Genomic DNA, 17,350 nt, shown 5'->3' with positions numbered 1-17,350 from the left:
ATTACTGTACAGGTGATACAAGCTAGATGGTTTGCCCTCTTCTTATTGTCTATCAGAACATGGTTATTATTTTAGCTGCTTCAGAGGTCTGAATGATAGTTGAATGTGCTTTATTGTTTGCTTGAATACAAGGAAACAACTTTTTCTGGACATAGAATTTACAGCCATCATTATTATCTTGAGGTTAGTTACTGCAGTGTGCTTTATATGAAGGTTTTTACAGATTGTATAGGAGTCTTAAATTGCCTGAAATGAGCCACTGTTTCTGACATTATGGGAGGTAGCTGTTGGGGGCCATCTAAATCTATATTATATAATTTTCTACTGTCCTCCTGTTTATTTTCAAGTACTTTTCAATGAGTTTGATTATAATAGCCCAGTCATATTTCATCTTGGATGTGTAAGAGATCAGCGCACTTTGAGTCTTTAAGATCAATATCCGAAGTTTCTCTAGCAGTTGAGTATTTAATAAAGGAAAAGGTAGCAGACAGGACACAGGTATGTGAAGTTTGTTTCTCAAATCATTTAGTGAAAGTGCATATTTCATTACAGTCGAATTGAGGCTTTTCTTTGACAAAGGAATGGATCTGTGGATAAAATCAGTCTGCAGACTTCTTGTTTTAGTTGAGCTCGTCTTTAAACTACAGTTGTGCTGTGTTCTACGTGCACAGATGTATTGAGGCATACTGTAAGAATCTGAAATTAGCAAAAGTTTTGTGAACGGCGAGTTACAGAATTTGCTTCTGATCTGCTATTTCTGATATTCATTCCAGGAGCTGCAGTCAGAACACGCAAGACAAGCCTTTGCATTGAAGGACAAAAATAAAAGTGGTATGATAACTGGGCTGGACTTCAACGACATCATGGTTACCCTTCGGTCGCATATGCTAACTCCATTTGTGGAAGAAAATTTAGTTTCAGTAAGTGTAAAGAAAAGTGCCTTGAATTCGGCGTTTAATAGTGGTAATATTTTAAGATGTTACTGCTTCTCTCCCACTTTGTCTTCTCCTACGTGTTTCTTACTGCCTTGGTGCCAGAGATTGTCACCTTCCTAACAGAGTGGGGAGGGTGAGACGTGGCAGCACTCCTTGGCTGCAGCAGTGGAAGTTTGGCAGTCTGGTTTACATGCTTAAGGTGCCGTTGGAAGCAGTTTGAGTTAGTCTGCTATACTTTCCGCTGAAGCAGGGCAAACTGTACCTGGCACAGAAAGAACATTCATTTAGGACAAAAGCATGTAATTTTTATATTTGAATATATTGCAGATCTTAAAAGGTAAAGACTATTTACAGTTTTGTCCTTTTATATACTCTTACATTCTTTCATTTTTCATATCAGAATTTGGAAAATCAGTATGTAGATTCTAGAGGTAGAGTGGTTACACTGTGATATTCTGGCAAGGTATGCCAGATACCTGATCTGTAGGTAAAGATATCTGATCTGTAGGTAAAGTAATGACATAAAAGTTATAAACTAAAAGTATACGGTATAAAAAGCATATAGGAATGAAAGTTAGATAAAATATAAAGTAATAACCTTTATCTTACTATTTTACCTATAAATCTTTCCTTGCCTAGAACACTGTCTTCTGTAAAATTTATAGTATCTGCTAACTTTGGACTTGGAAATAAATGGTCGCTGCTGTACATGATACAAGAAGTCAATTAGTGCCTTTATCTGAAGTAGGATTTACATGCATTTCTCTATTAGAAATAGAGACTATTAGAAAAATACTCAGTGACATATTTAGTATGTATATCAGATAACTTGAATAATACTATGATTATTTCCTGATCGTTTCCTGATGTTCAGTTTTTACCAAAAAGTGGTATCCTGTCTAATAATTCTCCCCTCATGTTTCTGTTAAAAATATCTTAAAATTACAGGAATAGAAAGATGTCTTTAATTCTTTCCTTATTTGACCAAATGGATGTTTCTGTAATTTGTAATAAGCTGTTGTAAAAGGGCTTAAGGCACCTAACTGCATTCGTTTAATTTTTAAAGGTAGCTGGTGGAACTGTTGCACATCAGGTCAGCTTCTCCTTTTTCAATGCATTCAATGCCCTTTTGAATAACATGGATCTTGTTAGGAAGATATACAGTAATATAGCAGGTACAAGAAAAGATGTTGAAGTCACAAAAGGTAAAGTATATTTCCTACATTTTATTAATCTTTTAGTTCTGTCCAGTTTGTAATCTGGTGTTGCATGTGGGTTAAGGCAAGTTAGAAGCTACAATAGTATGCAAGGTAAGGGCTGCTGTGAAAGTGTTTAAAGAGTGATTTTCATCCTCACAGGTTAGTAACGATTTTCAGGTAGCTCATTAAGGAGAAGAATTGGGATTGTAGCAGGAGCTGTGTTGGCTGTGTTAGTTTGAATGGATAACTGCAAATCAGTGTATTATTGAGGATTTTACCACTCCTTGAAAGGGATGCAAGGGAATGTGATAGAATGGATTAAGTTTGAAAATCCATCATCAATAATGTTTTAGCTCTAGTTACTTTATCCACGATTAAATCTTTTTTAGAAAAATGGTAATAATTTATAACTTCTTAGTGATTACTTCCCGGAGTGGTTTTATATGTAGTTTTTGTCTGTTAGGACATAGCTAATCCCTGTGCATATGAAAGGTTGTCATATTTCAGTTTTGCCGCAGGTGTAAGTGCACTGCTTTTGTAGTCATTTTATGACAGATTTTATCACTGATTTTATTATGTATATGGACGGGACCAGCCAAGCCTATGTGTGGTAAAAAGCATGCCAAGTTCTTTTTTTTTTTTTTTTTTTTTTTTTTTCTTTCTTTGTTTGGCTTACGTTCGTATGCTCGGCATACCTTTCATCCCTAAAGAAGAGCATAACCTCCAAATTGTGCTAACAAATTGCCTAGCAGTGTTTTTTGGTGCAGATGCAGAAATGCACCTTGCTTGGATTTGTGTCGTGAAAAAAAGCTACTTTGTTTTCACTGTTCAGAATTGAGTACTGTAGCTGTAGCTTGCCAATTATGTCATGAACATGTCATGTAATTTGGCTAGATGAGTACCTGAGCTTGGGGTCATTCAGAGCTAGCAGAGAAAGAAATCTGGACACGATGGCAATAGATGAGTCAGTTGCCCTGAAAACTGTGCATAATGGACCGTTATTCTGTTGTGTTCTGTTTTGCAGAACTTCAGAAACAAGAATCACAAATTACGGCTGTGCTTTTATTAAGCTTGCCAATATGAGGGGGTTTGTTGACTTTGGTGAATTCTTACCGTAACTCAAAGTTGTGGAGTCAGACTTGCTCTGTGTTGAAAAGGCCTGTTTCGTGATAGATGTTCTCCTACAGATATCTTTTCCCTTTGCATTATGGATTTTGCCTCTTGGTGATAGATTTCATTTTTATGATATTAAAGTTGCTTGTGAGCATTTAAATAGGAAATTTGACAAATAACACAATTGTTTTATTTCTCTTTCCCTTTTAAATTCAGAGGAATTTACCCACTCTGCAATTCGATTTGGACAAGTTACACCCCTGGAAATAGATATTCTCTACCAACTTGCAGATTTATACAGTGTCACTGGGTAACATAATGATTAATTGTATAATTTTAAAATCATTAGTTTACTGGGTTTTTTTGTTGTTGTGTGAAAACTACTCATTTTCATCTTAATTTTAAAATGTTGTGTGTTCCATTTTATTTCATTACAGTAATTTTATTCAATGTAAACTGACTGGTGTATGCATGGGTTTTGTAAATGAATGGTGTGTATCAAGCACAATTATTAATTTTCATATTATAGGTATACATATAAAATAGAAAAATACATTACAGTAGTCCCAAATGGCTACAACACACTGGTATTATTAAGTATTGATGATGTTTTGCATGGATCTTTAACGCATGTGAAATCTTAGGTAGGAATACCTAGAAATAATTTAATTTGTGTATTATATCCCTTGTTGCTAGTAATTAAGAACTTGCTTCTGAATAATCCAAGCTCCCTTTGTCTCCCCTTGTGAGCTACAAGAAGAGAATGCCCTTCTAACTCCAAGGATTCTTTATTGCAGTGCAGCAGACTACTTAAATGTGCATTCAATTATGACAAGTGGTTTTTTTTTAAACTCAGGATGTGTTCTGTGGGGTGTGGCCAGGAATATTATATATATACACTATACTGGTATACTATATATACACTAATGTATCTGTTTGATGTTTTATCTAACAGTTATTTACTTTTTTCTGCCTTGTGTAAAGGCGCTTAACTTTGGCAGATATTGAGAGAATAGCACCACTGGCTGAAGGTGCATTACCTTACAACTTGGCAGAACTCCAGAGGCAGGTAGGTAACAGTGATCTATACAACAAAATTGTTGAAGTTAACTGAATGTTTACAGGTATTTGCGTATGAAAAATAAGAATAATGCACTTTAAACAGATTCCTAACAAGGGAAACGTGCTGTGTATATTGCTATAAGGACAGAAATGGGGCAGACTACTGAGTATGTGTCTAAACAAAATAGTAGATGTCACATTGAAGGATGGCCTGTTGAGATATGAGCACGTAGAGATACTTGGATTCCTTGCTGTGAATACATTTGTTCACTCCTGAAAAGGCCTTTCACTTCACTAAGTAATCTAACCGTGTAACTATAAAATTATTTTTAGATAGTAAAAAAATATGAGTATTAAATGCAAGTCTTATTAATGTGTTCTTTTTTGAAAAATTAGATTAAATGATGGGCTTAACTTTTTAGCTAAAATGATCATTGAATTTTACTGTACTTGTTGGCTATCTGACCTAGACAATAGAAGGGGGATTCAAATTTATTGGGACTGATGAAAAGGGTAGAATTAGAAGATGTAAAATATCGCAGTAGAATCTTAAGCCTCTATTTCACCAGACCTTTACATTCACGTTTGCTAGCTTTACTTTTATCATAGTTTCCAGATTAAACATACGCATGTATAGTACAGCATAAGAGTCCCAGACTGTGCAGTAGGATTTTGAATAGATATTGTTTCTTACTTCGATGGCTCTTTTTACAACTGTAAGAACCAAAGATTTAGGACTTTCCACCACAGTTACTGGGTACCATACTGCACACTTGCAAGCGTATAGCTTGCAAGTCTGTGTTAAAAACAAATCTAGATTTTGGGGGGCTTATCTTCACTATATTTTTGGTTCAACCTCTGACAGGTTTTCTTTTGCAGACAGATCTGTCTAATGCTAGTTAAACTGTGGATTAAATGTTATCTTGACCTTCATCTATAGTTGAACCTTAGAGCAGTACTCTGATACTGAAGCTCCATTCTGTTACATTACAGATATATTCCAGGGAAGCCCTTTTGTAGGTGACTGCTCTCATGAGAGTAGTTCAGGGGGAATTAACTATTAATAATGTAAAGATAATGACACACTCGAGAAAATCCTTGAAACAGCTACACCACAGATTCAGAAAGCAGACTTACAAACATGGTGAATTACATGGTTGCATAATCATAAAATACATAGGCCGGTTGCACTTTGGTGTTTATTATGCAAAACAAAACAAAAATAGGATCTGGTCTTAAAAGTTTCTAATGCACAATCTTTTATTATTACTGTTAGAACTTCATGAGAAATTGTAATTCCACACAGAGCCGTATGTTCTTGAGTAAGCTTTACAAGAAAATAGAATAGCGTTGATCTGAACCAGCACATTTTGCTCCAAGGACGTCTCCACATCCCCTCTCCCTCTTTAATAGACAAAGGGAAGTAGGATATCTAATTCTTAGGATCTTACATGAGCATATCCCTTAGTTCTGACTAGGGGATCTTTGTGTATTCAGTAGATAAATATAGTTTTTCGTCCTGAAGGTTCCCATTTTCTTACAATGTCTGAACAACTCCAATGCTCTCTCTTTCAGTCTGTGTTAAAAGTTCATGGGTCGCCTATCAGGACATCCAAGGGCTCCGATTCTCAATGGGCATAGCCTGGCTTGGGCTGGGTTCTGCTCCCAGCTGCCCAACACCTCACTTGGTAGGCAGACGGCTGAGCTTCTTACGAATCAGCTGCTCAACAGCCACATCTTGCAGCTCAGCACTTAGGGCAATCTGATGCTGCTCATGAGTCGTGTTAAAATGCTGCTCCTGAATTGCAGTGATTCAGCGACTGATTCCCAAGGAGCCTGGCCATCTGGGCCCTCGGGGCAGGAGGACATGCAGCTGGCAGCGATACCTATGATGTCAGGCATTCCAAGCTAAACTGTCTCCCGTAAGGTGAAATTCAGATTCTGTACCCTGGTGATGCCAGTGACAGGCAGTACTGCTGCAGGGTGGTCTGAGATAAAGCGGCAGCGCCGTGCTAAAATCGCCTGTGCCTTGTTTGCCACGTGACTGTCCTGTATTTGCCAGTGGTTGAGGGGTCCCAGGTTTCTCTCTGAAAATGAAAGCTTGTGTTTGTGAAGCTTTTTATTTCTTAGCTCACTTTTTACGCATACTGCAAAGAGGTTCCTTTCAGCAGTTATATCCACTACAAAATCTAGGATATGTATCAGTGACAGGAAAATCTTGAATTGGTTCAACTGCTACAGTTGAAAAATTGTCCTGTGTGGAATATAGCAGGTCTTCCATACGTGAGACTTTGAGTGTATTTTGGTTACTGTTATTACAGGTGGATTTGATCATTCAGTTCTCTTTCAAACAAATCGGTCTGAAACGCAGTGTCTGGTCTGTGCTTAATGTTACCACTCTGTTGTCCTCAGGCAATTAGGTATATCTGAGCCAATGAATTAAGTGTCGAAAACCCACTTAGTGGTAACAGTCTTCCTGTGGATTCCTGAAGACAAGGATGATGGGATGGATCGATACAGAAATATACTCTTTTCACACTCATAGTACATTATATTTTCATCCTATTCTACATTCTGTGTTAAGAGAGGACAGCAGAAAGCAAAATAATTTCATTTTCTTTGTTTTATAAGGAACAGTCTTTTACTAGGCCTTATCCTAAGTGAACCTTACATTACCTTATTTAACTGTGTTGATAAAATGAGAGTTATCCCTTTGTGGAAGAGAGACTATCATTCCAGTGAGGTCCAGCTGTCCCTGGAAAAGGAAAACAAGTCTGTAATCACTTTTATGTGACTTTAAAATTCCCTCTTAAAGGAAAATCTAAATTTTTACATAAACTCACTCTATCTTTGTAGATTTGGTGGAAGCGGAAATTAGCCTGCTTTCAACCATGTTTACTTTATTGTCAGTTTTTTCATTGTGTGAGGTTTTCTTAAAGCCTAGCAGCTGAATATCCTATGGGGATGACAGCTACAGTAATTTTCTGTTTATAAATATTCATGATTTGAAAGCCATAGCATTAATTACATTCATTTACATAGCCATCTGAACACACAAGTAAACTGCAAACTTTGTGGACACTTATTTAATAATATAAAAGTGCCATTTACTTCACAAAGAACTTGATTTTTAACATCCAGTGATGTATTCATTAAGATTAATGTCTGAATGGAATGATTGGATTTTGATGAGAACTCTGTGAAGCTTAGAAGAGAAAGAATAACCTTAAAACAGCTAAAAGGAAGCAGGTGTGTTAAACTAGGAGAAAATTTTTGTGGAATGAAGAACCAGTCCTGCCTCTAAGCCTTTTTTGGGTATTATTATTGCATGTGTCTTTTATTTACGTGAATCAAAAGAAATATCTCTGTGTTTTAGACATTTTTTTGTGGTTATTTTGTTTTTATTGTGGGATTTTGTTCTTTTTTAGATCAGGAAAATTTAGTGTTTTGAGACTAGTGAAGCCATTCTTCAGATTTAATGCTTCCATTTGCTTGTGGAGGCAATACATTTGACTTATGCTTTTTTTTTTTTTTTATGCTGGTCCACGTCTGCAGATTGTAATTTTGGTGCTAGCCAGAATTACTCTGTAAATCTATATCGTTGGGGGAGGAAAATGTCTTGTGTAAGGAAATGGTGGCAACTGTATCTTTTTTCTTCTGCGGAAAAACTGTGTAAAAAATAATTCATGTTTTTTTACAGGTAATGATCCCATCTCAATCGCATAGGCTTTTGTCCTGCGTTGTGTACATACAGTGTAACATTATGCAATAAAGGCAGGTTTTTGCCCATCCCGTGTAATACCAGACCAAACAAGAGTAGCTTATGCTGAGGTACATGCTGTCTTTCTGTGCCTATTCCACTTTCCAGAGCTTCGATAAGCTGAACGTAACTTAGTGAAATAGCCTTGGTGAGTTAGCTGTGAAATGTGGTGTGATAATCTTCATGGGGAATTCGCAATGTGCGTCAGAGCAAAGCCTCCTGTAGCAGTCTGAGGTCTGTACGCGTTCCAGCTGTGCTGTGCGGAGCACATCTGCTAATGGTACAGGGCGCTTTGAAGAAAAACAGGTTTGTGTTTGGGAGATAGGCTTTAGTATCTGCTTTAATATGGAATTTAACAGTTAATATCTTGGCCACTTATATAGCCCAGACAAGTTATAGTGCATCACATAAATTCTTCTCTAATCCACTTATTTGTGTTTGGAAGAAAATTTGGCTCATCTTGCATACTTTATAGAGTGCAAGTTTGTGACAATTACATCTTGTTTATCAGTTACCTTGTTTCTAATAACCGTCTAATAATATTAGTGTCTGCAAATATTTTCTGTGCAGGCTTTTATTTATTTAAAGCACTAGTACATTTATAGTAGCGTACGTGATTGAAGTGAGAGGTCATCATACCTGTAAATTATCAACTACCTGAAAAAGTCTTGCGGAGAACACTTTGGGAAATAACTGACTTTTTGCTTGTTTTGAAGACATGAGATGTCATGTTTATGCTATGTATTAATATATATATATAATCTTAAAATATACCTCATGCTGATAGATGCTGTCTGTGAGATACTGAATTCCTTTCAAGATACCGAATTTTATGAGCCAAAAGTGGGTTCCGTGCCTTACAAATTCAAAGGCAACAGAATGAAAAGTAGCAAAGTTGATCTGAGTTTCTGTCTGCTTTTTCTTGACCGTAGTTGTTTCAGTTATACTAGGAATATGTAAGGAAGAATATTTTCTGAATGGAGTATTTGAAAAATGTGTTTCATTCATTAGGTGCAATGGAAGTTATACAGTAATTTTTTTTTCCCTCCACAGCATGAAGCTACCAATTTTTATCAGATTCTTTCTGTAATGTTACAAAAGCCAATTCACCGGCATCTTTGTTTTCCCATGCAGATTTTCAAGCAATTTTTTTTTCTTTTCTTTTCCTCACACAGCAATCTTTTGGAGAGTTAGGCAGGCCTATCTGGCTCCAGGTAGCTGAGTCAGCTTACAGGTTCACTTTGGGCTCAATTGCTGGAGGTGAGTGGTGTTTCTGTTTTCTGTTTTCAAGCTTGGGTTAGTTTAACACTTTCTTGCCAGACTACTTGATCTCGTCTAAGGTGTATTTCTTGGTTATATACACATGAAGAATTGGAGAGTGGAACCGCTTTTCGTTGTGCTGTGCCATGCCCTTTTTTTTTTTCTCTATCACTTCTGTTCTAGTATCCCTCCACAGTCCTCTGAAACTCTACTCCAGTAATGAATTTCTTTACTGGTAATTCAGATTGCTTCTTTTCCTAATTGTTTTTTTTTTGTTCTATGCACCTTGTTTTATGTAATAGTATAATCCATTCTCCCGGAGACGTTTTTTCTAGATTTTCAGCATTGTCCTTTCTTACTTCCAACATATCAGAGATCTTACCAGTTTATATATTCTTTGTGTTTAAATAAATGTTTTAGAAAGTCATCATAAGTGTTATGTACTACACCAACAAGGCTGATGCAGAAATAATACTTCAAATGCTTTCTTACAGCTGTTGGTGCTACTGCGGTGTATCCCATAGACCTGGTGAAAACTCGTATGCAGAATCAACGCACCACTGGTTCAGTCGTAGGAGAGTTGATGTATAAAAACAGCTTTGACTGCTTTAAAAAGGTTTTGCGTTTTGAAGGCTTTTTTGGTCTTTACAGAGGTAGGTGAATAAAATATTTATCTCTCTCTCAAGTTGGGGATTTTCTGCCTTTTTTTTTTTTTAATACATCAACAGCTGGTTTCTTATGGGAAAACCAGGAAATTGGTATTTTGCTTCTGTTTCATAGGGCAGAATATTTATCTTACCTTGAGCACTGTTCATCATAAACAATTGCTGGGAAAAACTGCTCATTCTTTTGTTGTTACTCATTTGCTCCTTGCTGCTTAGGTTGTTTAAAGTGCTAATTTCTGAGTGGTGAGTGTGGTGGGCGTGATTGTTATCTCTCAAACTAAGGATTGTAACTTTTGGCCAGGGGCAGACATCAGGAGCAGCTTAGCATATGAGGAATAAAACTCCATTTTATTGCAAATATTTTTTGTTAAGAGATGACAGACAGTCATTTTGAAATGTGCCTGTTAAACTGGATGCCAGATCTTATGCCTCATACTTCTGCAGGTGGTGGGACTTGTTTTATGGTTTTATGCTGCGAACAAGAAATTGCATCCTGCTGTTGTATTAATGTTGCTCTGTTTTACTTTAAAATATATACAGTGGAACTCATAAAAGTTGTAATTTAAAAAAAGAAAAAAACCTCCTCTAAAATACAGGTTAAGAATCCAAAGCAGCTTTTTATCAGTTTTATCAGTTAGATTGAAAGCTATCTTGTATCTTGTTTTAGCTTAGGAGAAGATTCTGAAAGGGTTTTTATGACATCAATAAAGTGACTTCCATAGAGGGTACATGGCAGCCGGTCCTCTGAAATTGCTATTTAGTTGAATTCTCTATTTTCAACTGTCATTTCACATAACTTCATGAAGTGCACAATTTTCATAAGGATCAGTAAGGTATTTATTAATTGGCACACTTTTTTTCTTTTTTAGTTGGAGCAAAGTCACTCACTTCTGTAATGGTCACAGCCTTTTTTTCCGCTTTGCAATGCGTTCTCTTGATAAAGACATTGGACAGTGTCCTTTTAAGGACAGTATCGGAGAAGTTTTTGCATGTGATAGTCTGTGGATACTGGCTGAAGAGGTTTGTTGTAATCTTAGAGGATTTTGCTGTGCAAGTGAGTAGAGGGAGGAATATGTCAGTGAAAACGTTAATGAAATAGCTGCAATCTTTGTAAATTATATCTAACTGGTAAATTGGCTTCCTTTTTTGTTGCTAAATCTTTCGCAAAAGCAAATACTCCTTGAGTTAAGTTTATGACCTCTCTTTCTACAGTGCTATTCTACAGTACTCTTTTCTTTCTCTTCCTGACCCTCCCAACCACATGTTTTTGCACAGCAGCTTCTAAAACTGATAATTTGTTATTTTTATTTTTGTTTTCTAACCTTTCTCACTTTGAAATCAAGGCTGATTCCATTGATGGAGTCAGCAATGCTTTACACTTGAGGAAGAATTAATTGTTTGAAAGAACGTCAGCTTGTTAAACTTTTTAATAGTCTTTTTAATAATTGTCTTTTAAGATTGTTTAGCATAAGAAATTAATGTAGTTGTTTTGAAAATGTTAATGGTCAGTACATTAATAGGGTCTTGGACTCTCAGAATTAGATGGTCTGTGGAAGTATATTAAACTAAACAACAGAAGCATTTATGGAGTTGACTGTGGGTGTCTTACTGGGTTTTTATATTCTTGAACTAGATTATCCTAATTATATTGTAATGTAACGGTAGAATGTAATTGTTTACCGCAGTTTAAAAAAAATAGATCTGAATGCATACTGGAGAGTTCACTTTTAAAATAAAAACTTACAATTTTTGGTCACGAAAATTATGACACTTTTGAGTCCTGCCATCCAGCTTCAGAACTAATGGAGTATCTTCTAAGGTCTCTCACCAGACCATGCAGGTTCCTGACTTCCCTGGCACACCAAATATGTGTGCCCAACAAGTTCAGCTGCATTAAAGGGAATGGGGGGGGATTGTCTTGTGGTGTTTTGTCTGGTACTTTTGGGTTTTAAAGCCTTGTAGGCACTGCAGAGCTGGATTTTCTTTTCATGGTAGATCACAGATTCAGGCTGGGAGGGCAGCATTACTTATTGTCAACCTTTCTTTGTATTTAATAACTACCTTTCCTCAGCATAGTAAGTCTGGAGATCACACAGGAAGTACTGGGTTGGAAAAAACCACTACACTGCATATATTAACTGCTGCACTTTCTATTTAGGTGTGTTTGCTCTGAGCTTCCTTTTAAGGAAGTAGTATAAAAATTCTGCAGGCTGAGTACTTTTGGTAATTTTGAACATTTTTTAAATGAACTTTTAGCTATTATTCTTTTCACTTAACAGATAGTGAAAAACTGCATCGATACAGTTTTGTTGCTGTTATCTGATATTTGATATAATTAGCATGGGATTTTTTGTTAGTTAACTGGCAAACACTTTTGACAAACTTATATTCCCTAACCATGGAATAACATTGGGAAGTGAACACTTCAAATAAAAATAAGCCTTTTAAGTTTTATAATCTATATATATGCCAGAATGACTGTGGAGAAAATGGATTTAAAAATAACAGATGCTGTTATAATCTTGTGTGTTAGGAAGTTAAGACTGCCATCTACTGATTTTTTTCTTAAACCTATTAGTTCCTAGGAAAGCATATGTGCTTTCGTCAAATGGCAGTTCGTTTTGATAGTAGCTATTTTCCAGAAGCAAGTGCCTTTTCAACATCGGTTCTGTCCACTAATACTTCCTTTTGGTGAGATAAAAAATGCTTAATAGTAATAGGGTTTAAAGAAGTTCATTCTACCATGTTGGACTGAAGAAGAGAAAATCCTTTATATCCTTAGTTGACTGGAGCCTTCAGAAAACTCGGGTTAGTGAGTCAAGTAGAAATGAGTTGATAATTTATCATATTCGTGTATATCTCACAATTATTCTTCTATTTTAAAAAGTAATTGCAAGCTTTATGGGGAAAATAATATTAAGGGGCTAAAAAAGTCAAATGAACTCTTAGGTAGTAGATATATCCAAGGCGTATGTTCAGTCCTTACCCTTTTTTTCCTTCTGTACAGCAACAGCATCAGGCTTGACTTGGTTGTGGAAGGCAGATCTGGTCACCCTTTTCATTACCATTTTCAACAGAACTCTTAATATAAAACTGTATTGGTATGAATAAGCAGTGCTCTAGCAGCATGACTAACATAAATGCCATCCAGCTCAAAGGATATCCCATGTGCAGAAGGGCATTTCTGTAGAGCTCTTATAAAATACTAGTTTCTGTATTAGGAAGATAATGTTGCCTTATGATGTCTTTGTTTCTATAGGCTTGTTACCACAGCTGATAGGTGTTGCTCCAGAAAAGGCTATTAAGCTGACTGTACGTATCTTTTTTTTTTTTTCCCTGGCATCCTTTTGTTTGTTAACATACACAGGATTTATTTCCTAAAATGTGTGAAAGATGACCACTTACAAGCACTCTTATACATATGGTTACAGATGTACTTGATATATGTTAGTAAGGAGGAAAAATACCTTAAAATTGTGTGTAATGTATTGTATCTTTATTAGGTTAATGACTTTGTCAGAGACAAATTTACTAAGAAAGATGGTTCCATTCCACTCCCCGCAGAGGTCCTTGCTGGAGGCTGTGTAAGTATCAGTCCTGTATTCCCAGGAAAAATTGATTCTCAGTCACATCTAGCATGGTTGGAATGACAGTTAATGGGTGTGCTTTGTTGATTTGAAGAGAACTGTTCTTTTTTTCACCCAGTCACAGGAACGAAAAAAAAAAAGTACTCTTTCTGTTTGGAAAGCTTTGCATGTTTCTGAGTTGAGTTCCCTTGGAATGACATGCTTGAACAACTTCTTTTGGCCCAGTTTCTAACTTTCAGTTTCAGCAGTGGTTTTATTCACAAAAGGCTAAAGAGAGGGTGCTCCCTTTCCATACTTTGGCTCGGCTTGGCGTTCATGGTTAGTTTGGAAAGATACAGGTTGCCCTTGCGAATGGATTATAGAGATCATGTTTGAGTTTCCTTTGGTGGGGGAGCGTAGCTAGAATAGTTTAAAAAATCTATTTTGTGCTGAAGATTTAAAGAAAGTAAAAAGATACATTCTTCAATTTGCTATATGTGATAGTTTTCTGTTTGTGAACATGTGGAAAAACTGAGCTGTGTAGTCTTATCTTTCGGATAACAGGTATGAGTGAATTTTATGTTTAAATGACTTTGTATAAAATGTAGCTACATTTTTCCTGATGCTAACTACATCCATCAGCTAAATGCGGTTCAAAACCAAACTGTGTTTTCATTGAGATTGAGGGCTGTAATTCAGTGGATTTATCAGCAATCAGTTAAGAGGTTTGAATTGATATTGATGATAGATTTTTTTTTTTTTTTGGTTTTTCACATTGGCTAATTTCATTTGTGGGATTCCCCAACAGTTGTTAACCCTATAAAGTGTTTAAGGCTTGAGTTAGGTTTCTTTTGTAGTGGAGAACACTAATAACTTCCAGTCGAGTAGGCTGACAGGCTGGTATAAAACCTCCTCAGCTTACAACAAAACCTGGGGCAGAAGGGTTGTTGACCTCTACAAACTTTTAATTCAAAGAAGCAGCCCTGAAGGGAGGCTGCGTATAGTTCTGCCTGATTGAATTTGGCAGCCTGGTACATGCTTGAGTCTTCACCTGTCAGCGTACAAAGTTTATTTTCTGAGAAATGTGAGAAAGCAGCTGTGATGTATAGCTAGCAAAAGACTAACCTTTTTTTCTGGAAAGCTCAATAACACGGGAGGCACATACAGGTCATTTATAACAGAAGTGAATGTAATTCACTAGTGTTTTTCTCTGTGCTGTGATTGAATTTGTAATTAAAATCAAACGTCTGATAATCAGTTTTATTTTTCGCACTCTTTTGTACTGAAATGTATAATACTAAATTCAATCTACAATAGAGGCTTTCCCACTTCCTGGTAGGTACTCCTTTTTCAAAATAACTTCATTGTCTTTTTGTAGTGAACATGCAAAAATTGGGGAGATACCTGAGTTTCAGATCAGCTTTCAGAAATTCAGATGTTTCTGTGAAGCTGAGCAGATTTATAATCTGTCCAAACACAACCCTTTCTTCTAGCTAACTGTTTTACCTGATATTCTCATATCCTTTTCCAAGATACTATTTATCTGGGAGAATTTTAAACAAAGTTGGCGTTTGTAGAAGAGAAGTTGGCCACAGCTTAGCAACCTCACGGATGTTAATTTTTTTGCAGCCTCCTCTGGACCATCTGATATTTTACCAGTTGATGGCTTTTCTGTCCGTACTGCTGCTTAGTTCCATTTTAGCAATTTCACTTCTTCCTAACTACCAGAATCTTTATTTGGAAGCCTATAAACTTTATTCTAAAAGTCTGAAAGTATCAGTTGACTAAAGCAATAGCAAGTTGATATGTAAGTCTTTGCCTTTCTCATCCTTAGTCCTTTTCATCCTCATTGTGACAGCAGTTTTCTGTGTTGACTTGCTTGGAAATAGTGTTGATCTTCACACTTCAGGTGTTCATTGTATGCTGGTTTTCTGCAAAATATTATGAGACGTAACCAACAGTTACAGCCGAGTAAGTGCCACAAGTAAGCTTAGTCCATTTCTATATGGGTGGGCACCAAGACTTTCTGTTAAGGTGATGCTACCCTTCTTCTTTGTTTTTCCTTTATTCTATTTCCTTTATTTCTGTTCTATTTCCTTTATTGCCCCATCCCTGGAGGTGTTCAAGGCCAGGCTGGATGGGGCTTTGAGCAGCCTGGTCTGGTGGGAGGCGTCCCTGCCCAGGACAGGGGCTTGGAACTAGATGATCTTTAAGGTTCCTTCCAACTCTAACCATTCTGTGATTCTATTCTTTCACTCTCTGTTAGTACAAAATGATAGGTGACTGCGGGACTGTTTAGGTTTTATATATGCCAGAATTATTTTCAGCATCTGGCTTTGGGTAACTTGTTTTTTTGTGGCTTTTCTTTATTGTTCAACACAAATATTTTGCTAATAGGATGCTATAAATATAGGCTAAATTCAAAACATGCTTTTCACCTTGTGATAACATGAGAAGAAACAGCATTATGCCTGTCTGTAGTTCTCAGAGATGTACTTACTACTATCTCTGACCATCACTTGCCTGTGTTTAATGTTAAGCTTTGTTCTGATTAACAGGAATAACGCACTTTTTCATAATTTCTGGTATGGAACTGGTAGTGGATAAGCAAGCCATATTTTCAGCCATTTTATAGAGTTTCCAGCAGAGGCCTTCCTGACCTTTGAAGGCCCACCCTCTTGCGAGCCGTACAAAAGCACATTGTGCATGCCACAGTCCTCAGCCGGGAACAAAACAAATTCTTGTGAGGAAGCGGAGGCAGCTTGGGAAAGGCTTCAGCAGACCCAGCAAATTCCCCTCTCTGGATGGCAGTGCCATATCAAAGCCTACGTATGGTGTTACAGTCTTGTAAGACCCACACAGAAGGACAGGTGAAACCTTTGACATTAAGAGAGTAGTGATTCAAGAGAGCCCGCGTGGGCTGTTCCGTATCCCCAGCTCTGGAGCGTCTGCAAGAAGCACTATACCGTCTAGCAAAGGGGCTGCCCACAGACATGTGCCTCCTCCAGAAACAGTAACTCCGAGAGACTGGATCTCTTTGGCCAAAATCTTATTTCTTGGGCTCCAATTATTCTCAGCTCTTGTAAGGTTACGGAATAAACTCCCCTTCCCAGTCAGAGGAAATGTCTTCATTCTCACAGCCGTTAACAAAGGCATCCGCCCAGGCGGTGGCCCATTTCTGTGGTCAGCTTGCCTGGCTGTTGTCTTTCCTTCCTTACTGCAGGGCAGGGACCTCCCGCAGGCAGCCCCTGCCCTGTGCTCCTTGAAACCTACCTGCTAGCCGCTGGGCAATGTAAATGTCATTGGGAAGTGTAGGGTCTGCTCTGTCAGAGCCCAAATACTCCCAGCTGCTCCCAAGCTGTAGCCGTATTTGAAGTCTGCAGAACAGCTACGGGGGGCAGCTCAGTTACAGCGGTCAGGTCATACCTGTCAGTGAAAGGGCTCTGGTCCCTGATGGGTGAAACTGATACCCCATCTTCCTACCTTCCCCAGAGGATGCTGGTTCCTTAATCATCAACAGCACCATCCGCACTTAAGCATGTTCAGAGCAAACAATTTCTTTCCCTACTGTTACTGTAATTAATTGAATTACATTTCATTGTAATTCAGTGATTAGCCCGCGTTCCAGCCTTTGGAGTTTTCAGCCACCGTTAGCTTTGAGTTGCAGGGGCACCAAGTGAGGCTTCGGCAATGCTTTCCTGCGTCCCGAGAGCAGCTGGGGAATCGGAGAGCGCGTACCTGGTATGGACAGTGCTTCTCAAAGGAGCTTACAGGCATGACGCACGTGAGC

At 37.4% G+C, this 17,350-nt stretch overlaps 1 protein-coding gene across 3 annotated transcripts in view; it reads left to right on the top strand.

Moving 5' to 3' along the window:
• SLC25A12 (solute carrier family 25 member 12) overlaps window positions 1–17,350 on the top strand; it is a 51,925-nt gene that overhangs the window by 23,676 nt on the left and 10,899 nt on the right. For all 3 annotated transcript variants that reach the window (XM_054207926.1, XM_054207925.1, XM_054207927.1), the window contains 8 exons: window positions 774–920; window positions 2,002–2,140; window positions 3,464–3,557; window positions 4,232–4,316; window positions 9,245–9,329; window positions 9,824–9,982; window positions 13,254–13,306; window positions 13,498–13,578. In XM_054207926.1, coding sequence (XP_054063901.1) covers window positions 774–920; window positions 2,002–2,140; window positions 3,464–3,557; window positions 4,232–4,316; window positions 9,245–9,329; window positions 9,824–9,982; window positions 13,254–13,306; window positions 13,498–13,578 — 843 coding nt within the window. The remainder of the gene's footprint in view (window positions 1–773; window positions 921–2,001; window positions 2,141–3,463; window positions 3,558–4,231; window positions 4,317–9,244; window positions 9,330–9,823; window positions 9,983–13,253; window positions 13,307–13,497; window positions 13,579–17,350) is intronic.

The sequence above is a fragment of the Rissa tridactyla genome, chromosome 7 (genome assembly GCF_028500815.1).
Source record: "Rissa tridactyla isolate bRisTri1 chromosome 7, bRisTri1.patW.cur.20221130, whole genome shotgun sequence".
Lineage (NCBI taxonomy): Eukaryota > Metazoa > Chordata > Aves > Charadriiformes > Laridae > Rissa > Rissa tridactyla.
Note: the sequence above shows the minus strand (reverse complement) of the source record. Positions and strands in the feature narration are given on the sequence as shown.